Source organism: Vulpes lagopus, chromosome 4 (genome assembly GCF_018345385.1).
Source record: "Vulpes lagopus strain Blue_001 chromosome 4, ASM1834538v1, whole genome shotgun sequence".
Classification (NCBI taxonomy): Eukaryota; Metazoa; Chordata; class Mammalia; order Carnivora; family Canidae; genus Vulpes; species Vulpes lagopus.
The window spans coordinates 144901229-144928024 of record NC_054827.1 but is presented as its reverse complement, the minus strand read 5'-3'; the positions used below and the strand labels follow the sequence as shown (position 1 = coordinate 144928024).

Below are 26796 nucleotides of genomic sequence, written 5' to 3'. Positions count from 1 at the left end.
ATAAAGGTCTCTCCATAGGGCCTTTGAGATGCACCCATGGGTAGAGGGCTCTGCGTTTTTCTTCCTTTACTTTGCCTAATGACTCCCGCTTTTCCCAGAACAAATCCCACAGGGTCACAGGACGCATTAACGTTCCTTATTCAGGTGTCTGGTGATCTCTTTACCAAGGTGGAAAAAGACACCTCTGTAATGGTGGGAATCCCCGTCTCCCTGCACCAGCCCCGAGGGAGCAGGCCTGGAGAGCTGGACAATCCCATCTCTGGGTGGGTTTTTTGATGCAGGGTCACGATACAGTAGATTAAGTCCTCCACAATCTCTAGTACAGCCAACCCACCCCAGTGGGAGCCCAGGGTCTGCGTTTCTGAAGAGAGCAGCAAACGGAACCAAGATTTTAATTTGTTAGAGCATCTCCTCTTCTGATACTTTAAATAATAGCACATAAAAGAAGCTCTACCAAATAAGTAAGATTCTCTCCTTTCATTAGCTTAATCACTGGATAGGCAACAGCCTGATAAAAATCTACTCTATAATTAAGCTAGTAGTTATTAAAACAGAGGAAGTAAATGGTTTCCATTTTATGAGTACTAAATGAACCAAACCTTAACAGAAATCTATTATCGAGTTTGCTGGGGGAAAAGCCTCCATATTAATTATGTTTGATGACAGAGCCAATGCGAGGTCCGGCTTGGGTAAATCTTTTGTTTACATGAGGTTCCACGTCCCCGAGGCACACACCCATCGTGCATGAACACCCAGAAACTTCTCGATGCCAGGGCTCACCTGTGTGGGGTGCAGAGTGTGGAGACGATAGTACTTCAGAGGTCCAAAAAACCCTTCAATGCCGGCCACATACCTGCTCCCTCCAATAATGAAGTATCCAGCAGTGTCATTATAATAGAAATCCTCCCTGAAGCTACAGAAGAACAAAGAATTAAGAGGGCTCTTGGTCTGAACCAGATCTTCAAAAAAGAGACTCTTTCATTGACGGTCCCTGACTTACACCCCCAAATTTCTTCTTGCCTTTCACGCTGAGTTCTAGCGGATAAGACCATGGTGGGGTCAGACACACTTGAGCTAGGATCCCAACTCTGCTATTTACCAGCTGTGTGACCTTGGACCTGTCCCTTACCTTCTCTGAGACTGAGTTTTCTCATTAGTAAATCAGTTCCTTAATAATTAGATTCTTGGATGCCTGGATGGCTCAGTCGAGCTTCTGCCTTGGGCTCAGGGTGCGATCCCGGGGTCCTGGGATCAAGTCCCGCATCGGATTCCCCGCAGGAAGCCTGCTTCTCCCCCTGCCTGTGCCTCTGCCTCTCCCTCTGTGTCTTTCATGAATAAATAAATAAAATCTTTTAAAAAAAATAATTATATTCTTAGGAGGACTAATGAAATGTAATGGTATATGCCCAGAAGAGTGCCTGGCCCCCCATAAATACTCAGTACCTGGCGGCTTTCGATATTGGTAAAATTGTTTGGAATTAGAATTTTTTGGAATCTCTAGTCTTACTTGGAAATGTTTTGCTCGAAAAGGAAAAAAAAAAAAGTCTTGTTGAATGGATAGAAGGTGGTTGTGAAGGAAAACTAACAACATATCCTATTAGATAAGAACCAAGAGAAAATTCAGAGTGAGGAGGAAGAGGCTGAAAGCAAGAGGTCAGCACAAGTGATATGCTGGAAGTCCGCCTCGTCCTGAAAGACTTGAAGGAACAGGAAGGGAAACGAAGGGGGAAAATGGGCCAGCATGAATAAAATGCACAAAGTTGTTCCTTGCTGCATTGTTTATATTCACCAAAGCCTGGAAAACCCCAGGTGTCTGGCCCACAGCCATCCAGTGGATCCTAAATGTGAGCCTTTTCCTCATACACAGCTTGAAAAAAGGAACAGAAGGCTCTGTGTACTGACCTGGAGAGATCTTTAATATATTAGGTGAAAAAAAGTAGAACAAAAGTGTGGAACAAAGAATACATACATTTTATCCAAGAAAGAGGAGAATGGATTTTCTTTTGGTATTTGCATTTTAAAAAGTCTAAGTATACACTGCAAGAAACTAATAATAGTATTTCTCCAGGGCGTGAGGGTAGGGGATGGAGTGGATGGGGGCGGAGGTAGAAGCAAGACACCTAACTGTATATCTTTTCATATAGTTTTGATTCTTTTTAAACATGTGCCTTTATTACCCATTTAAAAACTAAAATAGGATAGGTGAACAAGGTGCCATCGTATGTGGACAGCAGGTTGGGGGGAGGGGGTCAAGACAGACATCAAGTGAGAAGCCAAGCAAAGAGGAAGCGCCAGGGAAGGCAGAGGGCAGATGGAAGCAGATGGAAAGAAAACAAAATGTCAGGCAAGCCGCCAGGAGCCCGGCGAGCCGCGAGAGCAATGGGCCAGGGTGACGCCAACAGGGATGGAGCAAGATACCATCCGTTGGATCAGAGAAGCCAAGCAACCTGGGGTTAGCCCCAAAGAGAGGCTGTACTGACTGTTACCAAGGAACCCGAACCCTAGCAGGTGCACCTGGCTGGAGAGGAAGACAAAAGGGAGAACACATCCACAGACGGCAGCAAAAGTGAATGCTCAGAAATTGGCTTTACAAGAATGTGGCTAAAATGGAAAAGAAGTGCTTCTTCTCTGGATTTTTTTTTTCCTTTCAGAATCTTAGGCTTGAGGGGCCGTGAGAAGACGATGGTCCTTCCCTTTATTTTCCTCTAGGACCACGAAGTTATTATCTCTGAGAGCTATGAATTGATTTTGATTTTCAAGACCATGGAAAGATTTAACATTCCAGCCACCCTCGCGATGCTTCTACAGTAGAAGCTCTCTTAAGGGAACTCGGCTCAACCAACTCCCCAGCACACCTGCTGGCTATCCCTGCTAGTGCTGGATGCTCGGCGGCTGGAGTCCACTCTCTGTAGCCTTAGGCTTCACACTGCTTAAGTAGAGAAGGTAACAGTACCTACCTACTGGGCTGTTGGAAGGATTAAATAAACTAATTTTTAAACAAGCCTTTAGAACTGCACCTGGCACATGGTAATTCAGCACCATAACAGTTAACTACGGTTATTATTATTAACCTAGTCCACGGCCGGACTTTTACTGTCATCTTAGCAGGATCACATGCCTAGTGAGAGTAAGAAGTGTCTGTTCCCAAACCTGACAGTGCCAATTGTATGGTCATTAAAATTATAAAATTTACTATTATGTTATTCAATAAAATGTGGACTGGAAAGAAAGAGTTGTCCATTCTATAACAATTAGGTTGACTATTTTCGGTAGATTCAGAAAAGAACAGTTACTCAAAAAATGTGGAATTAGGACAACTGTAGAAGACTAGAAGAAAATGGAAGCAATCTAGATGTATTTTGGCTCTGACAGCTTCACAAGTGTCTTTGTTTTCTTTCCATTTGTAAGAAACAGAAATTGGGCGCCTTTTATGCAAGAAAGACCACAGGGAACTTCTATAGGTAGAATCATAACAAAGGCCCTATCTGGAAAGATTGGTGGATGAATGTATGTTTCTAGGTTTTTTTCATTAAAATAAAATGTTTATGGTAAGTATCTTTTTACATGGATCTTTGCTTTAACTGAATTTTTCAACTGATCCATAAATTACCTGGTTTCTATGATATGGGATTGTAATTTTTTTATCACTATCATAATACAATTGCAACCTTGTGGTTTATAAGAAATATATATTTGAGGGCACCTGGGTGGCTCAGTCAGTTAAAGTGTCTGACTCTTGATTTCAGCTCAGGTCGTGATCTCAGGATTGAGAGATTAAGCCCCAGCACTGGGCTCTGCACCGCTTCAGATTCTTTCTCTCCCTCCCTTCCTCTCCCTCACTCTCTCTCTCTAAAATAAAAAAATATTTTTTTTTAAAAAAGAAAAATATACATTTGATCTTTGCCCACAGTTGCTGGCTCACATGCTCCTCAAACCCTTGGGATCTCCTAAGTGTCAAAGGTGGTAAAGATGTTTGTTGTTATATCAGTGAAGGTGATTCCACTCAAAGGCAGAGGCTGGACCAACCATATGATTAGAGGATTGAAACTTTTAGTTCTACCCCTCAACCTCCAGGGAGGGGAGAAGGGCTGCAAGTTGAACCAGCCAATGGCCAATGTCTTAGTCAACCATGACTATGTAATGATGCCTCGGTAAAACCCCTAAAGGCCTGGGTGAGAGCCTCAAAGTTTGTGAGCAAATGGAGGCTGAGAAAATTGGCACACCTGGAGAGGGCGTGGAAGCTTTTCCCAGCCATTGCCCTATGTATCTCTTCACCTAGCTGTTGATTAGTATCCTATATCAGATCCTTTAATAAATGGGTAAATGTAAGTAAGTACTTCCCTGAGTCCTGGCAGCTGATCTTGCAACTAAAAAGAACCTAAGGAGGAGGTCATTGGAACCTCCAATCTACTGCATGGGCTTGGAACTGGTATCTGAAGTTGGGGAGGGGGCAGCCTAGTAGGACTGACTCTGTGGCCGTCTGATGCTATCTCTGGGTAGACCGTGTTGGAGTTGCAGTGAATTCTCGGACACCCTGCTGGTGTCTGAGAATTGCTTGGCGGTGGTAGGCGGGAAGCCTCCCCCATCTTGGAATTGGGTCTGGGAACCCCAAAGGAAGAGCTAAATAGGAAATCTCCCTAGCCTGGTTTCCATCCCCATCAGCGCCTGTACATTTTTCTCCTCTAAAATCCTCCGTGGCTGCACAAAGATTGCAAGTGCTTCCTTGCACTGTGTGTGCACCATTTGATGGTCATCAATTTCACTGACATAAAGCTGAGCAACACGGTTCCAAGGCCCAGGCCGTCCCTTCTGGAAACCTCAGACACACTGGCAAACTCTCTTTACTCTTATCTGGACATAGGAGACTGCCTTGGTTTATCACTGCAGAGCGCGGGCAGCCCAAAAGAATCTCCGGCGTTTTTTAATAAACCTCACTCAGGATTAGAAAACAGCTCCAGCTCGAGCATTCTTTAGTAGGGGAACATAGAGCTTCAAATTAGCTGTCCCTCTGCCCCCTTAGAGTAATCGCCATCTCAAATGTCATTTCTCCGGAACCTGCTGAAAATTCTGATCCCTTTGGTATCCTCTGAAGCTATTATTCTATTCAGTTGCTTCCCAGAATTCACCACGATATGCAATTTTAAATGTATTTGTGAATTTATTTAAGATCTGCCTCCCCCCACTAGGGTTTTTTGGGGTTTTTTTGTTTGTTTGTTTGGTTTTGCTTTGTTTTTGTCTTTTTGAGCTCCATGCAGGTAGGAATTGCCTGTATTATTTTTGTTCATCATTTTATTCCCAGAGTCTGGCACTGTGTCAGGTTGGGTGAATGAGCATATATTGGATGAAGGAAGGAAGGATAAACCCTATACAGGCCTGAAGTTGTTACCTGTCACCCACTGTCACTGACAGCCTTTCATTTGTGTGTAGCACTGCACTCCTGAGCACTTAATTACTGATCTTTCTATACCACCTTTGTGGGACGGCAGCTATCATTATGTTTACACGACAACAAGGAATGAAAGGGAGCGCTATGATGGAATGCCTATAACCACCTGAAATATCTGATGTTTAGTTCATTGGTTTGGCCCCCTCGAAAATCTCTCTGATGGGTGAGATTCCAAATATCTAACCACAGGAATCCCAGGTAGGCCACACATTAAATCCAGTTCTTCTATTGATGGGGAAGGTCCCAGGAGTACAGGCAGGACAGCTGAGGAGGTGGCAAGGGGTACTCTTGGGTCCGGGACTGCCCTTATTACCACGTAAGAGATCATTTCAATGTTTTAAGCAGAATGTTGAGTTGGTCTGTACCTGATAATCCATCCTCCTCTCCGGAATCTGATATGATCACATGGATTCTGTATTTACGGAATACCTTTATTTTTTGTTCATTGTCTATTCCTTACATTAATTTTTGTTTCTTACAATATTATGTTAGATGCTATTTGTCATGATTACTGTTATGAGTTAAATTGTGTCATTTCCCCCCACCCTCCTACCCCAGATTTGCAGGTTGAAGTCTGAACCCCAGGCTCTCAGAATGTGCCCTTATTTGGAAATAAGGTCATGGCAGATGTAATGAGTTGAGATGAGGCCATAAGAGCAGAATGGGCCCTTAGTCCGATATGGCTGGTGTTCTTACCCAACGGGGAAATACGAAAGACCCACACACACACACACACACACACAGTCACAGGGAAAATGTCCTGTGAAGATTGGGACACCTGCCACCACAGCCCCAGGAGCTGTCAGAAGCTGGAGACAGGCCTGGCAGGCTCAGAACCCAGAACAGCTCTTTTCCCAGACCCTTCAGAGAGAGCACGGCCCTGCCGACACTTAATCTTGAGCCCCTAGCTTCTAGAAATGTAAGACAACAATTTTCAGTTGTTTAAGCCACTCAGCTTGTGGTGCTGTGTTCCAGTAACTCTAGCAAACTAATACAATTACAGAGTTTTCTGGAACCTCCTTAAATCTTATGTGGAAGGCGTATGTCTCTGTCCCCGCGTGCTGATCCCAGCCCTGGATCACCCTGTGATCGCTCCAACTACAACTCAGCACCTAGGTCTCTGGGATGTATGATGAAAGGAAGCCCTTATGTCAAGAATGAAAAAGAGCCTATGAAATCAATCTTCTGTCAAAAACATCCTGGGGTCGGGCGTGGGGGTCAGGAAGGAAAAGAGGAGGTATTATTTTAGATTTCACATCCCAAAATTTAAACCCTCTATTTCTGGGGCCCACCGTGCAGAGCAGGGGACCAGCAGATGCTCCCAAAGGAGCCACATAGCATCTGTTTCTCCAAAACAAACTGCCAGGCCTCTCTCCTTCTTGAACTCTCTTCTACAACAAAACTCATGCCCGTTGAACTCTTTCTGACTGGTCTAAGTCCTCGTGGTACCCTTTCAGCCTTCCTCCCCTCTGTTCTCAGGCCTCAGCCTCTCTGCTCCAATACAGCTGTCAAGTCGCCCCTGACCTTCTTGCAGGCTAAGGAATAACACCTCTTTAGCCTTTCCTTATAACTGTAATCCTTTAATCCGGCCATGAAAATAAGAATTGTTGTATCTGCCCAGAGCCCGAAAGCAAGCAGTTTGACATAAATATAAACCGGAATGACAGGGGGGGAAAAGTAGGGTGTGTGCCCTGCCCCCCTCCATTCCCGCGTCTCTACCTCTCTTTGTTTTCATTTCTTCAATAATTGGTTTCCAAGAAAATGTGGATTATGTGAGGAGTCTGAGGGATCGGGCCTGTTCAGAGAGACAGACAGTTTCCTGCTCGCTGTAGTAGAGTAACTACAGCGGGGAGGAACGAGATGCCCCCCTCCTTTAGCCTGATATATTTTTTAAATTGTACAGACAAAGCTGGTACATGTGTATTATACATGCATACATAAATTATACATGCAAAGCTGGTAATTTGTGTTTCTGTTTTTTACACTTATTTTTAAGCATTTGATTGTAGATATATATATATATAGTCTAGGCATGTTGAGGTATCTTGGGTTCCCAAAGCAGCCTGCCCCATGGTTCTGCCACTAGAAACCCCGCTATTAGACAGGGATGCAGAAGGAAATTAAAAAATTATGAAACGCAAGGCAAAAGACCTAATTCTCAGCTTCCGTAACTCTTGTGGAGAATGGTTACACGAGGATGAAAAGTTACACCAATATCAATAGTCGCATGCATTTCAAATTTAGATTATAAACATAAATATGAGGACTGTCTGCTTTTATGCTTTATCCTAGGCCAAAGCTACCAACCATTCTCAATAAGCAACATTAATACTTTGATTTATCTTTCAGAATCCCTCACAGAAGATAATTTTCAAAGAAAATGAATTATAAGGTGCCACGAAGGGAAGAATTTACAATGGGATCTGGAGAGAGAAATAGTTTCTCTTGCTTAGAAAAAAGTGTTGTGGGGGGGGAGGGAGAGGAGTTTGCAGATGTAAAAAAAAAAAAAAAAAAAGTGCAAACACTGGCTCTCGGGCAGACCAGACACAGTCCATGTTCAGAAAAGCTGAATAAGGAAGTGTGGGAATAACATGAGAGTTGAAGGCTAATGTATGAAGATTTCTTAATCCTTATCCAACAACATGTTGCGTAAAAAGAAAATATCACACTTACCTAATGGTCTGATTGTGGTAGCTTTCCAAGTCCTGTCCAATGCTGGTGGTTACTATGATCTGTGTTGGGAGAAATACACAAGATCAGTTATGCCCCAACACCTCACATCATAAATACAGTCCTGGGTATAAATTACTCATAAAATGGGTTGTGTGGTCTCTCCCCTGGTCCATTTCTGCAGAAATAAAAGGGGCGCTTTACTAGCCCAGTGTACGTTTTAAGATTTAAAGAAATTTACTTTCTCCAAATGACTACACATGGTAACAATATCCATCACCCAGTTTCCCCCAGTGGGGTTCAGATGCTTCCAAGCTACCAGCCAAAGCTTCGTTTGGTGTACTTGTGCTCAAAAGTGTGTTGCGTAGAAAGACGAGGAAATGTGTAGTATACTACAAGGAGTTTATGAAATTTTACTCTGATCCCACAAGAGCCTTAGGGGAGAAATAAGTTGGCGCTGAGCGTTCTTCACGTGCTGCTGTTCCCCACTCCCTTTCCCTAAGCACGGAGAATCGTCACTGGCATTTCAACAGTGACAATGTTTTTGTCGAGAATGTTGTTAGCTGTCCCGTGTTCCTCTCATGCCTTGGACTACTCTGGAGCTAAGGGGCTCCTTCTACTCCCCCAGTGCTAGCACAGAGCAAGGGTTTAGGGAACATGTGCTGGCCTAAGCAGGGTCTCAAAGGTGTGGCTATGACATTGTGTTGATGAGAGACAAACAAATGCATAAAACCCAACCCAATTCATCCATATGCAACACATTGGTTCAGAGAAGAAAATGACTCAGATCTATTGTTTCTCTAAACCAGCCACTGGCTTGAAATCACTTGTCCATTTAGTCAAAGCAATGAGTATGATAGTCCCAACACAGGGGTGGAGATTATATGGAAAAACCATAATGCTGTTTGGGGGACCTATAGATATTAGGGAGACCAGATAGGATGGAAGGAAAGTAGGACCAAAGGCATAAATCTACCAAGAGAAAAAGAAAAAAAAAAAACCAATCCTACTTCTTTTTTCTTTCTACCCCATCTGGTCTTTCTAATCTTTACCCCATCACATAGTCTGCTAAATTAAATTCATCTCTTTAATTAAAGGACTACTCTGATCTACTCTTCTCCTGCTCGAAAATCTTCCATGACACCAGTGCTGCCTTGCAAATAGAAATCCAGATTCCGTGATATTCAAGATTGTCCACATTCTAGCCCTAAAGACAATTTTTTTTCTTCTGTTAGTTTTCTACAGTCTACAAATTTCTACTCCAAACTGGCTTATCTGCTGCTAACCCCCAACGATGTACTAAAATGTTGCCTCCTCTCCTCTCTCTCCATTCCATCCAATCCGTAGGAACCTTCTCTATACCTTCCCCGAGCATCCCAGCATGAAGTGCCACCTCTCTTCCCTGAGTCAATATGAGTCATTTGGTAATTAAGCTCTCCTTATGACATCCCTTCACCTGCCTAATGCTTCTCCCATAAATAGTCAATAAGCCCCGTGAGCAAAGAGCCTTGCATCCATAGGGCACAAAATAAGATCTGTGATTTGCTCTGATGATTTGATACCCGTTTAAGAGACACATAGAACCAATCTGACCTTCTTAGGAGCAAGCAGCAACCAAGCTATAATGCCATCATAATCCTTACATAAATGGGAAGCTGGACCACAGACCACAGCTGTGTCACTTCACATTGTTAAGGAAACCAACAAACATACAAAAAAACTCCAGCTAACCTTTCACAGACTCTTCTTAGGAAGACAACAAGGGTTGACCTGATTTCTTGTCTCTCCAGGAAAAAGGAAATGTGATAAACCTAAGCACCAAGGGAAGTCTGTGTATTACCTAATACACAAGACAAACAAAACGTCTCTTCCACTTTTGTTACCAGAAAATCACAAATCAATAAGAAAAGCTGATGAGGAAGTAAAACGAGGGGGAAAAGTAGCACATCGGCATCAAGTGTATTGAGAAATGGAATAGTCTTCAATTATAACAACAGATTTGCCACAATCCATAAAATCTGTGTTATGAGAGTTTGAAACAGTTATGTACACTGTTTTTATAGTACAAAGTAGATAAAGCCCCTCTGTCCTGCCATCACTTAGGTTTGTTGGTTATTATTTGTCTGTTTAATGCCAAACGTCAGCAATTGTGTAACTGCCAAAAACAGTCAAACCATTTCTTGGCTGAGCTAACCAATAAATTTCCTGAAAAAAAAAAAAAGTCGTAGATCTGATAACACTGCATAAACATGACCGATGCTGCTTTAACATTTATTTCCACAAAGCCTATCTCCCTCGGGGGGTGGGGGTGGGGGAATACTGAATTGCTGATACCATCCAGATAATTGTGGACATAGAGCTGGCTATATTATTTACTCATTCACAATATGGTTGAAAGAAGCACTTTAAAAGTTAATTAAATGGGAGAGGATTCTTATGATTTAAACTTCCATCTATAAAAGTTTGATTGAAAAAGTGTAGAGTTGTAAAGAGTTTATCATTCACCACAAATGTGCTCTTGCAGACATCCCTGCTTCCTGAGTTTATGGCAAGGCTTAACCCGAAGTGATTCGCGGGACGTGCGCACAGATACCTGGCCTCCGTTAAAAGAGATATCCAGTCGAAACCACTCCTTCAAAGGCATGGTGAACTTCGTTTTCACAGCAAGGTCTTCTCCTTTGACAAGATGCATCTGAATATGCAAGTGGCCTACAAGGAAAATGAGAGCTCGTGAACACGAGAAAAAAAAAAAAAACTTAGAAAGTGCATGAAGTGGTTGCTCCTGTTTCGACAATTGTCCAAAGGAGCGCTATGGCTAGAACATGTGCCATCTTCCTATAAACAAAGACAAAGCAAGCAAAAGAACACACAAGTGGATTCCTTCGTAAAGAAGACATGTGTTTTACGCTTCCAGGAAAAAAAAAAAAAGAAGAAAAAGGAAAAGAAAGAAAGAAAAGGTTCACATGAGGCCGCATTTGAAAATCATCGCTTTCGCTGAACTACCACGTTGACAGCATCTTCCTTAATTCCAGACATAACTACCAACAGAGCACAAGAAAACTACAGTATTATTTTAAAGGTTCTGTTTTATACTCACCCTCTTCAGTGAGAAATACAGACGGCGTGCCGTACATCTCATTAGAATCAACAAAGTAGAGAATCCCGCAGAGATTGGCCTTGCAATAATGGAGTAAGTAAAGCCACAATGAAACAGTAAACCTACAAGAGTGAGGAGAAAAAAAAAAAAATCTGCAGATTGATATCATCCAAGAACAGGTAATTATAGCTAACAATGACCAAGTAAATTGCTTTCTTTCCAATGAAGGGATGAATTTGCCTTCATGTTCATCATGGGATATCAGCTTGCAAAGCTTGATTTTTGAGACAAAGGAGGTAGTTATAGTAACTGCAAAAGACAGGAGTTAAGAATCATTGTATACAACTAGCAGATAGTGTCCCTTGCACCGAAAACTCTGGGTCTGTGCCTCTTTGACAATCTCACATGCCTGCCCTCCCAATTCTTGATAAAGGGTTGGAAAGCCAGACATAAAATAAAAATCTGGATTTAAATAAGAGGTGGTTTGATAAGAAGCTATTCTAATTTCGATGATTAAAAGAAAAAAACATAATGAGGGCTTTTTTGAGCAATTTTGTTTCCTTCCAAGATAAAAGGCTTAAAGGTACAAAAATGTCATAATCTGCGGATGGTATCACTATATGTTAATTGGGACACATAGATACTATTTTAATGCATACATTAGGTTGTCAGGATCACAGTTTGGCTGACCCATATGGAAACAACTAATCTAATTGTTCCATTTCTGGATCGGGGCTATTTTGGTTGAAAAAAGTATTGTACATCTGTGATTTGTGGCGTGAGAATAAAATAACAGTAGTCAACTTAACTAGGACACATTTAGCCAAGATGTGTGATCCATCCATCACTCAGCAAATATTTGCTGAACCCTTGCTTGATGCCACACATTATGTTAGTGACCAGCAGTTCAAAGATGAGGCACTGGGAGTAATTGCATTTTGCAGGTGAAACAGGAATCAAGGTCAAAACAAATGTACAGAGTTCTGGCCATTACCCCAGTAAGCAATTCACAGTTTGGGTTAAAGTGGCCGTGGCCCCGGGTTCTTTGGGGATAGATCCAAACAAGTCCTGTAGAATTTTCTGGGCTTTGTAATCTGGCCTCAGAATCAGTGGTAAGATATGCAAACAGATGGTGCCACACAGCTCCCTCCTGACCCACCCAGCTGAGCAAGCTCATGAAGATAAGTTATTACAAGGAAGCTTAGCAAGAACATACGCTCAGTAAAGTGACTCAAGATCTTTCTACAGCCAGCAGCATGGGAAGAATTAAATCACTCTGCTAAATCCATCCGGTCTGAGGTGAACCAGGAACTGTTTTCAGCATCTTCAATTCAGCAGAAGGAAAAAAATATATCTGGGTTTTTGCTGAAATCAATGGAGGAGATCAGAAGTTGTGAGATTTCAAGCAGCTCATCCAATCTTTCAAGACAGAAAAAGCAAAGCGAAGGCAGCAATGTGCGCTGGCTGTGGCTGGCTGCACCCGAAAGCTTGCGAGGCCTCAGGATCCCACACCTTGGTCCCCTGCTTGTGTCGTTCCTGGGACCGACACAGGAAAGTCCGAGGCACGCTGAGGACTGCTAATTGCAAGAATAATTCAGGAATACTTTGGGCCACAAATTCTGTCTAAGCCATGTGGATCTCCACATTTTTCTGAAACGTGCTACCAAGGCGTGTCTTCCCTACGGGATTCCACTAGCCTGCCCTGGTCTTCAGAGAAACACAGTACTGCCCCACCAGCCCCCATCACCTGCCCATTCTTACACTGGATAATCTATCCGCTGGCGTCGGGTGGCCTCCAGCTCTCGGTTGTGAAACCTCAGGAACTTCTTCACAATGCCTGTGTTTTCTCCACTGGAGGCGTAGAGAAAGCCCAGGAGGGTGACCACATCTGCAAACAGCAAGACGGCTGCCTTTCAATTATCTCCAGCAAAGCACTGCTCCCCAAATCACATTCTTCCTGGAACCCTCTGCCCAGTTCCAATCTGCCCAGTTACAAGAAAGCATCTGAAAACATTAGCAAACATTTATTGAACACTGAATCTATGCCGGACGCCTGCTAAGCGTCTTTACAGAGAGCTGTCTCAATTCGTTTTCCCAGCAACCCCACTGAGGAGATTGAATTATGGGTCCCAATCTACAGACGAAAAGTCCGAGGCATAGAAGTAAAATAACTCGCCGAAGGACACAGCTAATAAGCAGGAGAGCCAGACGTGTGATGTTCAAGCTCGGGGCCTAGGCTCTTTCACATGCTGCCCTTCCAGTGTTAAGGAAAGCGTTTGGAATCTGTGCAACAACAGTAACCGTTTTCACACGAGCAGCAGGACACCAACCACACTGCTGTCAATGGGTCTATATCTCATTTAGCTAGCTAGAAACCTAGAAAGAGAGATTCTTTTAATCCTATTATCCCCACCTTACAGATGGGGAAATGGAGGCACAGGTGCCAAAGTGGTAGCTGATGCTGATGGAACACAGAATACGCCAAGGGATGTGCTGAGCAAACCATTCCAGGAGTAATCTCATTTAAGTCCATAACCATCAATGAAATGGGTTCTGTTACCTCCATTCAACAGATGAAAAAACTGAGCTCTGGAGAAGATTGAAAAATAAGAGGTGGAGCTGGGACTCAAACTCAGGCGGTTTTGTCTCAGAATCCATGCTCTTAGAAGTGCACAGGTTTTTTCCTTCTGTGCAGATTTTCCAATATATTCCACACATTACCTTCGGCAAAAATGGCCAACTCAAACCCCTTAAAACTAGGGAGCCTTCCACTTTATTTTGCAAATGTGGGAGAACTCTGTGGCTCTAGAGAAGATAGGGTGTCCTTAACAAGTCTTAAAAGGAGAACTGAATTATCTCATCTGTATTTAATACCCACTGCTTTCAACGAGGCCAGAATGATTTTTTTTCATATTTTCCATACCCAACCCCCTTTCAAAGGAAGAAAAAGAAAAGAATCCCTTTTCTCTTTTAAAAAATGCTCTTCGGTTGAAATGTCCATGACCCAATGGTGGAAATTATCTATTTTCCTCGGCTTCCTGGAAAGGGAAGAGTTAACTTCTGTCCAAGTTATCCAATGCCTCAGCCTGCAATACTGAAGACCCCAGCTGTCATTCCTCAATGGAGAGAAATGTTTTATTATAGAGAGAGGTAGCTCTGGCTCATTAAAACTTAAAAATCACAAGAGCAAAGTGTCCATAATCTCAGACCCCTATTTCTAATAGAATTAAATAAAATAGAGCCACATTGTCCCCAGTGTCCACAAATCTCCCTGTTTTGTGAGAGGTAGAGAGGCATTTGAAATCTCCAAAGGATAGAGTTATCAATTCCAACAGAAACAACGCAAACTTTTTTTTTATTCTTCACTATTTGAGCTCAATTTGGGGACATTGGACTTGCTGATCTATTATGGGAAAGGGAAGGGGGGATTAGAAATGGAAACACTGCAAGTGTGTCTTTGGAATCCAGGGAGAAAATCACCAAGAGACTGCTGTCAGCCCAACCTTGGTTTGGCTTCCACCGCGTGGAGTGGAACATAAAAGACCAGATGGCCACGTTAGCCCCCTAGGAGGCCTTCTGCTAGTGATTGCTGTTGAGTTACCTAGTGTGCAGTAGAAACATTTATCAAAAAGAGCAGGATTTGATTCTGTCCAACCTGACTCCGGTAAAAGGAGGCTTCATAAAGAGGTTTCCAAAGTGAAAGGAGTTAAAAGTCAATGCTGATGAGCCTCTCCTTTATCCAGGGATCAAAGTAAAGCGGGTTGAGCTGGAGAACTTGCAGCAAAAGATGTGGAAGGAAAAAAATCTAAGATAGAAAGATCTAAAATAAATTTTACAAAAACACGTACCTTTTGTACCCAACAAAACCAAAGCGATGGTGGTTTTCTTGTAAAATCTACAGCTTGAATAGTTCTATGATTTGGAGTTCTCCTGCAATTTTTCTTTCAGCACTTACTTAGAAATAATAAGAATGAAAGTTCAGAGCAGGAAAGGACATTAGGATTCTACATCTAGGCTTGTTTTCTAATATCTGACTGTGGGGCTGCTTGGAGCACTATGTTTCATTAGTGATGGCTGCCATGGCCACTAGAATGGGAAGTAATAATACCAGCGTCATTCTCCATTAAAGACTTTACAGGTAGAAACACGTAAGCCCAAAATTTAGGTCCAAAGAGGGTAAGAGGCTTGCCCAGTTTCCTCCAGAATGTAAGTCCCAAGAGAGCAGGGACATTACTTCAATCATTACCCCATCCCTGGAGCCCAGCACTTGATAGGCTCCACAAATATTGAGGGAATGATGAATAAATGAATGGACAAATAGGCACAGTGTTACCAAGTCAGAATCTGAGCCGGCCTCTCTCCTGTTCAACTCTTTTCACAATTCTATAATGTGCCCCATGCTTCTGAAATCAGATCACAGCCTCTCTTCCTTCAGACCCTTCCCCCAAATCCCTTTCTCTGGCTAATCTTGAATGCAGAAATTAGGTAGGAAAAAGACATCATTACGACAAACATAAAAATACCAGGAAAACGGGTCAGATTTAGAACCCACCACTTTGACTGCTTTTGCTTGTTTTCTTTTATCAAATTTTAGAGAAAAAAGAGGGATTGGATTCCGTCTGTATGGCACAAACTCCTTCATTTGGAGACAAGAAGTGAAGGTTGCACTGCCCATGAGAGACGCAGGTAGAACTCAAAGCTGGTCTCCCACTACAACCCAATGAGCTTCTTATTAAACCACATCACATCTCACAGGTCTTCCCAAAGAGGTCGGTGCTGCCTTGACCCTCCATGACCCCAGCACCACTACCCATCCTGGCTCTCCTTCAGGGTAGAGTTGGCTCGGCAAGGGCCTCCTGCACCATCCTGCTTCAGCACTACGGCTAGCGCCCGCGGAGCCTACCTGGAGACCCTGTCTCATACGGGCTCTTAGGGACTTTGAACATCACCTCCGAGCAGGGCGGTTGGGGTGAGTCACGTAGCCCATTCTCCAGGTCAGCAGAGTGATCAGAGCCCTGACATGGACACCTGCTCCAGGGACAGTCCCACGTCCATGTAACAGAACCTTACTCAGGACGTGCTTCAAACACATCCACAATGATGCAGCTGAGACCTCAGCCCATTTGTGGAGAAGTTAGAGATAGTCTTGGGGCAAAAACAAACAAACAAATGAAAACAAACCAGACTGTAAGTCTGTAAGTAGCAGCAGGCAGAAAAGAAGCTAAAATGTTCCAACCTGAAGAAGGAAAGCTGGAGCGCAGGTAACTCAAGAGTGCTTTCCAAATGCAAGACATTAAAAGGCACGTGTGATCAGGGGTTCCATTTTCTTTAAAACCAAAGCCTGAGAACTAAAACGCAATTTTCTCACAAGTATGATTTAGGTCAGAACTTCCCCACAAAGGATACCAGGCAGTGAAGTGGGCGAGTAAGGAAGTCAGTGGAATATTCAATAGTAGGAGTGTTAAAAATAAAATAAATTTCACTCCCAGGAATTTATCCTCTGAACATACTTGTAGGTGTGCCCAAAGATGCATGTACAGGGATGTTCGACGAAACCTTGTTGCCAAAAGTAAAAGACTAGAAGTGACCTGCGTGACCATCAGCAGGGGACAGGTTAAATAAATTATGGGCTGTCAGGCAACGGGATGCCGAGCAGCTACTGAAAGGAAAGAGGTCGTGTAGCACATGCACTGCTTATAGAAAAATCTCTGCCGTGTTGTCAATGAGAGCGGGACGGATTTTTTAGTAGCTTCCCATGTGTGTTGGAAGAAAGGGGTATGAACTTAATGCTTATAGGAGCAGAGAGCATTTCTGGAAGCAGATGCAAGAAACTAGTGTCAGTGAGTTTGCCTCTAGGAAAAGAACGAGAGCACAGGGTGGGTGGGAGCTCACTCTTCCTCCAACCCCTTTTACACTCTATGAATTTTTTACCAGGTGCATGTATTTCTTTTTAGGCCAAAAAAAAACAACCCAGGAACAAAGTCTGAGCATTCCCGTGCAGGCCGGGAGGAGACGCCAGCCCCCTACAGAAGGCCTCCCCGCCCTGGGCCTCTGTGACTATTCAATCTGCTTCAAAGACACAAAGTCCAGTGGGTGAGGAAAACAGGATGATTCACATCAGTAAAAATTCAACTTAAAAAAAGAGTATTCCTTTCTAATTTAGAACCTGGGTTAGGGCTGTATTAGCATATTTCAGAGAGGCGGCATAGCAAAGTCGAAGGAATCAGGAAGCTTGGACTCCCCTGAAACAAGCTGAGCCTTGGTTTTCTCCTCTGAAAAGAAAAGATGAGAATAATACTCTTTCCCATGGGCCTATTACGAGGATTAAATGAGACAATGTGCACGGAAAAAGTGTTCTGGAAACCATAAAGGGCCATGCAGATGCGAGGCATTAATTAGTGTTATTACTGAGAAATTCAGACCACCGTGATTAACTGGAGGGAAAAAAAGAACTAAGTCTCTCTCTCTCTCTCTCCTTTTGAATAAAAGTGCCAAATACATAGTTCTCAGAGTTATAAACGGTATCATCATGTCATTGCCTTAAATAGTCTCACTGCATCAACTGGTAGTTTCACGGGGACAGGTAAAGCCTGGCTCCCACATTGTCCTTCCATGACTTTGTTGTAATGGAGTTTTGTTATAAGAAATCATACTTCTAATCCATTGGCTCTGAAGAGGAGAATGGATCGTCGACAAAAGGGAGAGAGAGAGTGGAAAAGAAGGAAGCTGCCACCCTCCCCAGTGTCTGCCCCAAGCGGGAAGACCAGAGAAATGTTCATAGAGACGCACAGCAGGGCAGACGGTTAATACACGTCAGTGTGGGCCCGGCCTGCTTTTCCAGTCTAAGTTCCCCGAATCGCCCAACTCACACCTGGGGTTCTACCTCGACGGACAAACACAGCACGAAGCTGCTCCCCCACATTTGCACCTGGTGCCAGGCACCGGGAACCCATCACCCACCACTCTCGCACTAGGCACAGACTCAGCCTCAGAATCCTTCTTACTCCTCCGGGCTGGCGGCCAAGATGAGGCCTAGTCGCCATCCCTCCCCTCGGGAGATGCGGGCTCACACCCCTGCCGCCATCGGGATGCATTTTCTCCTCTCTGCGTCCTGGTTCATGCTTCTCCTTTTCCCTGGAGACCCTTCCCTCTACCCCTTTTCCGACTCTGAAAACTCTACTCATCCTTCAAGTGTCTGCTCAGATGTTGCCTCCGCTGAGAAGAAAGCGAAACTCTGGATGTGTAAAGATGCTCAGTGACTTCTTTCAGTGAATGAAGGACTTAAAATAGGTAAATAGTTTCATGACATCCCTCAGCAGTGCAGCATAATAGCTCCCTGTGGGGTTTGGGAACCAGACTCCCTTGGGTTCAAATCCCAGCTCTATCATGGAGAGCTGTGCGACCTTGGACAAGTCCCCCACCCTCTCTGAGTCAGTTTCCTCCCCTGTAGAGGTGACAGTAAGGCTCTGGGCAGATTAAATGAGATACATAGAGCACTTAGCACAGTGCCTGCCACACCGTGAGCACTCAGCCGCAGGAAGCAGCTGTCACTACGGGTAGCTGCTCTTCCCTCCTGCTTAGGCACCTAAAGACAGGGGCACCGTGTCTGTATCTTCCAGCCTCCAACCCTAGCAGAGAAATTGATACCTAGCCGGTGCTCAATGTTCTGTTTCCCCCTGACTTGAACATGACACACAGGCACCCACAGGCAGCTAGGGAAGGCCAGAGGGCAGGGAGTTAATTTCTGATTGCGGGGATGAAAAAAGAAAAGAGAGAAGCTTCGGTGGGGAGGGGGGTGGGCAGGGGAGGAGTGGACATTTGAGCCAGCTACCAAAGTAGAAGGATGATTTTGCCACGTGGTGCAGCAGTGGGGGCAGGGGGAGGCCTATTTCCCGTAAAAGGCATCGACTTGGTCGAGGCGGGGGTTGGGGAATCCCAGACTCAAACTACGAGGGCAGGGCAAAGGGGGGGCTCATGTGCGGTTGCCAAGGAGAATGACTGACCAAGAGATTGCATCCTTAACCAGCACAGCCCCAGAAGGGCTCTCCCGGGGCAGCTGTGGCCGTGTGCGAGCCTAGGGACAGCCGCCCGCTACCCCTGGGTGCTCACTAATGTGGCAACACAGCTGTGTGAGGATGTCCCAGTGTGATGGTCACACGCAGTCCTTGCCCCTTGGCTGAGAGCATCTGTCACTCAATTCACAAATAGTCACTGGATGCCTGCGGGGTGCTAGGGGCTGGGGCGGGGGGCACCGCACAAAGGGAGCCAGGACCTTGGCCTTAGGGAGCTCGCGTCCTAGTACAGAGAGACTCCCCGGGCAAAGAAAGCAATGACGCATATTTAATTACAAAGTCTGGTGACGATAGGGCTGGGAAGGGGGTGAAGATAGAGAACAACGGGGTGGGGCTGCCATCCTAGATAACCGGCTCAGCGAGCCCTCTCTCCTGACATGGCATTAGCACAGGGAGCGATAACGTAAGTGTCCCAAAGGGAGGATGATCCCGAGAAGCTCAAGGAGCAGGAAGCAGGTGCACAAGGGGGGCACGTCGGGAGACACGGCAGGGTAGGGGACAGGGACCCTGGGCACAGGGGTCATCGAGGGGATCTTCCTCACTGCAGTGGGAGGAACCACCTGCGGGGGGTGATGCCACCTGCTTGCACTGGCTGCCACGTGGGGAATGAGGCCGCTGCCGGCGGTGACATCCACCGGTATGACGGCAACACTCGTGGTGCGGGGCGATCGAGTATGGAGGCAACAGGGCCAGCTGACCTGCCACGGTGGGACAGGCAGGAAGAGAGGTCCAGGCGGGCCTGGAGTTGTTGCCTGGGGGTGGATCGCTTTTTCTTGATGAGTTCATGTGTGAGTCAGGCACATGTGTCACCGCTGAGGGACAACGGCCAAGGCCTGGTCCCTTCCCCCAGGGAAACGGACAATACGCTTGGGGCCCTAGGTGTGGCGTGCCTGGCCACCGCTGGCCCACGTGCCCAGAATGCAGCAGGGACAGGTGCACCAGGAGGACACGTGGCCAGGCCTGGATACACCTGTGTCCTGAGAGGCTGCCGACTTCTGATCTGGGGAAGGTTTTCTCGGCAGGGCCGGACAAAAATCTGCTGCACGTCCACCAAAAATCAGGCCAAAGGCCCGGCCTGGCAGGGTCGTGGCAAAGCAGATACACGGCGGGCCGCGGGGAGGGGCGGGCGTCCAGGAGCACAGCCTCACGGTGGGGGCCGGCCCTGGGCCTTTGGGGGAGAGGCACCCTAACCGTCCTCACAGAACAGCCCCGTGCGTGGGGGCGCCTCGGCTCTCTTCTCTCTTTATAAAAGAAAAAGAAAATGAAAGCAAGTCACAGGGTCCTTTAGTCCAGACGTGGAGCCGTCGTAGGACACCAGGCACTCGACACAGAAAACGTCCCCCCCCTCCTACCCCACCCCAGCGCTGGCTGCAGACTGCAAGGGGACCGGACATGAAAGGCACCCCCTCGGCTCCCTAATGCCATCTTGTTGTTCTGACTTGACTCTTGTTCATCGAGAGCTGAATAAAGAAGCCCCTGCTAAGAACAAGCCAGAGGCCTGGCCCCCTTCCATCGCACAGCGTATCAAGAACAAAGGTCGTGGACACTTTCCATAGGGCTGCTGCAGACGCTCTTTTGATTCCTCTTTTAAAGAGAGGGCGAGGGAATGTTCCCCTTTTCGGTGAACAAATCACAGCCACGCAAACAGAGCTGGCTTTGAGAGTGCACGGAGCACCACCCCCCTCAACCATTTTGGAGGACTTTAATTATTAGAAAAGGTTTTTCCTCTGCATCGTGCTTTTATCAGATTGGTTCTCACCCCAAAAGTAATGCTTGGAAGAAGGTGGAGAGAAAAATCCCACTGCGCTATTCCGCGAAGCTCAGTGAATACGGGAAGGAACAACAAAAGAAAGAAAAGGTGGTTCACATTTTAAGGGTATGGGCAGGGGCCCTAAGACCTCGGCTAGTTCATAAATGACTTCATCTGAAAACTTCCAGCTTGCAATTTAGTCATTCTTCAGTGAGAAATATGTGATTTGCCAAACATGAAATGGAATCATTACGCCCTGACAAAATCGGAGGCACATCAAAAAAAAAAAAAAAAAAACTGGCTTGTATGTGCCTCGTGCTTCCTTCTCCTTAATAAATTAGGTCTCCCCGTGGAAGGCATTCCAGAAAGATGCTAGCAAGGGGTTCTGCGTGGAGGAAGGATGCACACTGATCATCGAAATGCAGGCAGCTCGACTGTTTCAGACATTTAATTGCCCGCCCGCCCTACCCCCAACTCACACGCACACGGGAACGGAGTCTGCCTTCCTCCTCTCCAGATTTGTACTTTGAACACCACACAACCATGGAATCAGCCAGACACGGAACAAGGCTACTCAGACCAACTGCAGGATAGGAGGGCAGAGAACTACACACGCGTGCACACACACACACACACACACACACACGCACGCACACAAGAGCTCCTGTAAAAACTAGTGAATTCTGAATAAAGTCCACGGTCTAAGTCAACATCAGTTTTGTGCTCTCGCTAGCGTCCTACAGTCAGGAAAGATCTTTATTAGAGGGAAGGTGGGGGAAGGATATGCAGGGCTCTCTACCATTTTTGCAACTTCCTGCACGTCTATAATTATTTCAAATAAAGAAAAGGCTTTTTTAAAAATGCTAAATGTAAAAAAAAAATTTTTTTTTAAATGCTGAATGTATTTGTTCTACGGCAGGTGGCCTCTGACCCACCATAACGTATGGCTAAACAGACCCTTCACGTTTCCTCTAGATGCAGGGCCGTTTGGGGCGGTCCCAGGGAATACTCATCGCTGTTGTTTTCTCAGGGTTAAGTCACCTTGCCCCAAAGCAAGTCCTCTCAAAGACTAGCAGGGGTCAGGCACCTCCCAGGGAAGCGTCTTCTGTCACAGGCCCATGGCGGTTGGGCCACTGTCACTCTAGGTCAATAGCCCACCAGCTCTGCAGCTGCTCCAGAGGTCCTGGAGCTTCAAGATGCGTCAGAGTCATGGGAGTGTGTTTCAAGTGCTGATCTCGGGGCCCTGCGCCCCACAGCTCCTGACCCAGTAGGCTGTGTGGGGGCCTGGGAATCTGCATTTACACCAAGAGCCCTGCGTGACTCTGTGGCAGCTGGTCCTAGGGCTACACTGCAGGAAGCACTGTCAGATTCCAGGTGAGTGCCTGGGAGCATGCCCAGCGTAGCTCCCCATCGGGGGATGAGCAGAAGAGCTGGGGGGCGCTCAGCATCCCCATAGGAAGGTGCTCCTCTTGCCAAGGGAGAGAACTTCCCCTAAGGGCACACAGCCAGAGAGCTCCAACCCCGGTGCTTAAGGGAAGGCACGGGAACCCCCTGCATGGGTCCTTCGGCGGCTGTAACCACATGGCGTTTAGGATAAAATGCAGAGTTTGGACTCTATCATCGTCACGGCTACTTTTTTACTGAGTGCTGATTGTGCGTTAAGCAAATTACATCTCATTTCATTTTCCCAACTCTGCTCTGACGGAACTGTTACCGATCATCCCCACTTTACAGACAAGGAAACTGAGGCTCCCAGAATTCCAAGATTACACAGGCAGAAAGGGGCAGAGCCAGGAGTTGAACCCATGCGCTCTGGGCTGGAAACTACCGTGGGATACCTCCTTCCCGCCCGACACAAAGGCTCGTCTGGTTCTCATCTCCCCTGGGATAAAACACTCCAGTTAAAAATATCGGATACTCATGAAGGGACAGAGGGAGGAAGATGTTCCCAGGGTCGGTCTCGGTGGCATTAACACTCCTTTGACAACTTCAGAGCCAAACCTCTCAAGGTCCCTCCATGACCTCTGTGACTCTCAAGTGCACTCTATTCTCTACTACTGTTTCTTCTCTCTTCACCTTTTTCCTTCCACCCTCTTTCTCCCCCGGAGTCCTAAAGCCGATCCGGTGTGCTCGTCGTTTTCCTTGCCTCCCCCACCTGCTAGTGCGAGAACCTTCTCCTGCCAACCTCTCGTGATACAGGCTATCTGAAGAAATGAGCACGAGGCTCCTCGCAAGGCAAATGACCTACCATTTTCAAGAGGACACTGGGGAATCTTGTTTGCCCGAAGGTTCCAAATATAATCCATGTTCCACTCAAGGCACACTTGATGATCTTTGAAAGGGCGTTCGAAAGGCGGGACTGTCTTCAGCAGAGTATAATTTTTCGCTACAGCATGTAGCAAATTTTCCTCCCATTTAACATTCAAGTCTCCACCACTGTATTTGTGAGTAATCCAGGCGCGTAGTATCACCGCGGATACTGAAATGGAGTGTCTGATGAAATAATCATCTCTGTAAACCATGATGCTTGGAAATTTCACATGTACTATTTGTGTCCTGCTGGTGTGAAGATGCTTCTCATTCTTCCACCTCTTTTTGTACACAGGGATGCTACTTCTGAACTCGGATGAAACGACCGCTTCCAGATTGACAACACAAGGCTGAGAGCATAAATACTCAACCGAGACTTCAGAGACATTGCGGACATTCCCTTCAAAGACAGTGAAATAAATAAAGTCTTTGTAAGCCACGCTCTGCTCGGCTTTGGGGGTCACCGACGTAGTCAGGGAGGTCGGCCTGCCCAAAGAAGGGACAACGTTCTGAAAAGGAAAAAAAAAGGAAAGAAAGTACAGGGAGTTTAAAAATCATCAGATTAACAGATACGTGCATTTTTTTCCTGGAATAAAAAATAGGCATCTACATAAAGCAATGAATGTGGGACGCACAAGATGGCAAAACCACGACCGAACAATTACAGAAAAACCAACACACACACTAATGAAGATTAGGCCACATTAAACTCTCTCCCCAGACTCAGTAGCATCTGCTGATCAAAATGTGACTTTCAAAGCTACGTGGCAATCATTCCAGAGTTGGTTTCCAAATGGAGGAGCTAGTTCGCAACAAATCCAGCATCGGTGACTCTGCCTTCGCGTGAAAGAGATGAGCCAGCTTCAGACATTTCCAAACTATTGTCCCGACTTCAAATGGTGATCAGACGCAGCCAAATCAAAGGGTGGGAGACGAGTTCAAAGTGCACCCGAGAGGGAACATGACAGGGATGCCAACCTGGCCCTTCCTCTCCCGTAAGTTCTGAGCCAGCACAAGCACGCATGACGGATGGCCCAGCAGGAGTTTCCACTGCTCCAAATCACACACAGGCAAGGCTTGGACCTCAGACTGTGTTGTCTGATTCTCTCACCATGGATGGTGTTACCTGTGCCAAGAAAGATTTTAGCTGTGTGTTTATTTATCTCGTTCTTTAAGTATGAAGACCTCTTAAAACAGACATTCCTTCCAGAAGAAATTTGGACAGTTGGTCATGAGATCAAGGCAATGTTGTTTTGAGCATAAGGCACTGATGTATGTGCACTTAGAGCTCTTCTAAATAAAAGTTTGTGATTCGGGCATCCAAAACACAGTAGGAAAAAGGTGACTTCGGACCACTTCACTCCCATTAGTATGGCTATGATCCAAAACCAAAATAAATAAATAAAACAAAAATATAAAGTGTTGGAGAGAACGTAGAGAAACCGGACTCCTGGTGCATGGCTGGTGGGAATGTAAAATCATGCAGCCACTGAGTCAAACAGTACATCAGTTCCTCAAAAAATTAAACACAGGATTATCACATGATCCAGCAACTCCACTCCTGGCTGTATACCCAACGTAGCAGAACACAGGGACTTGAAGAGATATGTTCATAGACATACCCTGATGCTCACAGCAGCCGTATTCACAACAGCCAAGAGGTAGACATCCACCTCAGTGAATAAACGGATAAACAAAATGTGATATATACACACAATGGAATCTCATTCAACCTTAAAAAGAGAAGTATGGCACATGCTACAATATGGGTGAAATTTGAGGGCATTACGCTAAGTGAGATAAACCAGTCATAAGGAATAAATACCATACGATTCTACTTGTATGAAGTGCCTGGAGCAGTCAGATCCATAGAGACAGAAGGGCTGGTGGTTGCTAGCGATCAGGGGAGGGGGGAGAGATCATGGGAACTTATTGTTTAATGGGCACAGAGTGATAGTTTTACAAGAGGAGAAGAGTTCTGGAGATGGATGGTGGGGATGGTTGCGCAACAATGTGAATGTACTCACTGCCCCTGAGCTGTATACCCTTAAGAGTGGTTAAATTGGTAAATTTTATGCTGTGAATATTTTTACAAGTCTAAAGAAAAAGGTCACTGTGGCCTTTTCTAAAGAAGGAAGCGCTAAGAACCCCTTTCTTCCCAGAAGGGGCTGAGACACAAAGCTAGGTATCAGGGAATTGTGTTGACAAAGAGCAGTGACCCAAAGGCAGAATGTGCTCAAGGCTCCTGTCAACCTAGACGCAAGTCCTAACGGAGTACAGTCCCAGGTGAGGGTAATTCTACCTGGGGGATCTAGAATTTATGGAAAGAGTGGGTTTTCATTGGGCTTTGAGGGGTGAAGAGAGGTTCTTTAGGTAGAGAGGCTCATGGAAGCCCCCACAAGCAATGTCAACAGCTTAAGCAAGAGCAGATATACTAGATAGAGGCAGATTGGTTTGACCGGAGAACAGAATGGGATTAAAGATGCAAAAAGACATGGGGTTATGAGGTTGGGGGGTGGGGGTGGGGGGAGGTTAGGTCCTGGCTCTGAAGGACACTGAATCCCAGCCCAGGGAATGCGGACTCTCATTCTACTGACACTGAAGAATCATTGAAAGTTTCTGGAAATGGGAAGCATGTTTCTATTTTAAAGCACTGACAGTCAATTAGAAACAAAGCTGACAACCAAGAAAAATGAGCAAATGACAGAGTTCATCAATAAGCAAATTCCCACTGATAATAAGAGAAAAGCAAATTGAAACCACACTGAAGATACCAGTTTGAACTTACTCGGTTCACAGAGATCCAAGAGTCCAATAACACACTGTACCCGCCAAACTGGCCTCTTACTACGTACTGCTGGTGAGAGTGATCTCTATGGACGGCGGTCGGGGAGTATCCAACAAATGTAGAAATGCACCCACCCTCTGGTCCAATAATTCCTCCTCTAGGATTTTATCCTACCCATATACTCAAATTTGTGCAAGATGATGTATGTACAGGTTTTCACTGCAGGACTATTTGCAACAGCAAAAGATGGAAAACTAAATGTCCATCTAGACAGGGCTGGTTCAGTAAATGATACTACATCCTCTCCTGGAGGGCTAGACAGCTATTAAAATAGGTAAGAGCCTCATGTACAGATAACGAAATGATCTCCAAAGTTTGAGGGTTTCGTTTTTTTTTTTTTTATAAACAAGTTTCAGAAGTATCATTTGAGTTTTGTTGTTGTTGCTGTTGTTGTTTTTTAAGAAAAGGAAAAATAGGGATGCTTGGTGGCTCAGTGGCTGAGGGTCTGCCTTCAACTCAAGGGGTGACCCTGGGGTCCTGGTATCAAGCCCCACATCAGGCTTCCACATCAGGCGTGGAGCCTGCTTCTCCTTCTGCCCATGTCTCCACCTCTCATGAATAAATAAATATAATCTTTAATTTAAAACAAGGAAAAACATATAC

At 45.4% G+C, this 26796-nt stretch overlaps 1 protein-coding gene across 4 annotated transcripts in view; it reads right to left on the bottom strand.

Annotated features, from left to right (window-relative positions):
• The window catches only part of SEL1L3 (SEL1L family member 3), a 101236-nt gene that overhangs the window by 62802 nt on the left and 11638 nt on the right, over positions 1 to 26796 (bottom strand). For all 4 annotated transcript variants that reach the window (XM_041752562.1, XM_041752564.1, XM_041752563.1 and 1 more), the window contains exons 2-7: positions 23284 to 23854; positions 12975 to 13101; positions 11214 to 11335; positions 10710 to 10825; positions 8120 to 8178; positions 781 to 913 (exon numbers count right to left, since the gene is read on the bottom strand). In XM_041752562.1, coding sequence (XP_041608496.1) covers positions 781 to 913; positions 8120 to 8178; positions 10710 to 10825; positions 11214 to 11335; positions 12975 to 13101; positions 23284 to 23557 — 831 coding nt within the window. In that variant the 5' untranslated portion in view covers positions 23558 to 23854. The remainder of the gene's footprint in view (positions 1 to 780; positions 914 to 8119; positions 8179 to 10709; positions 10826 to 11213; positions 11336 to 12974; positions 13102 to 23283; positions 23855 to 26796) is intronic.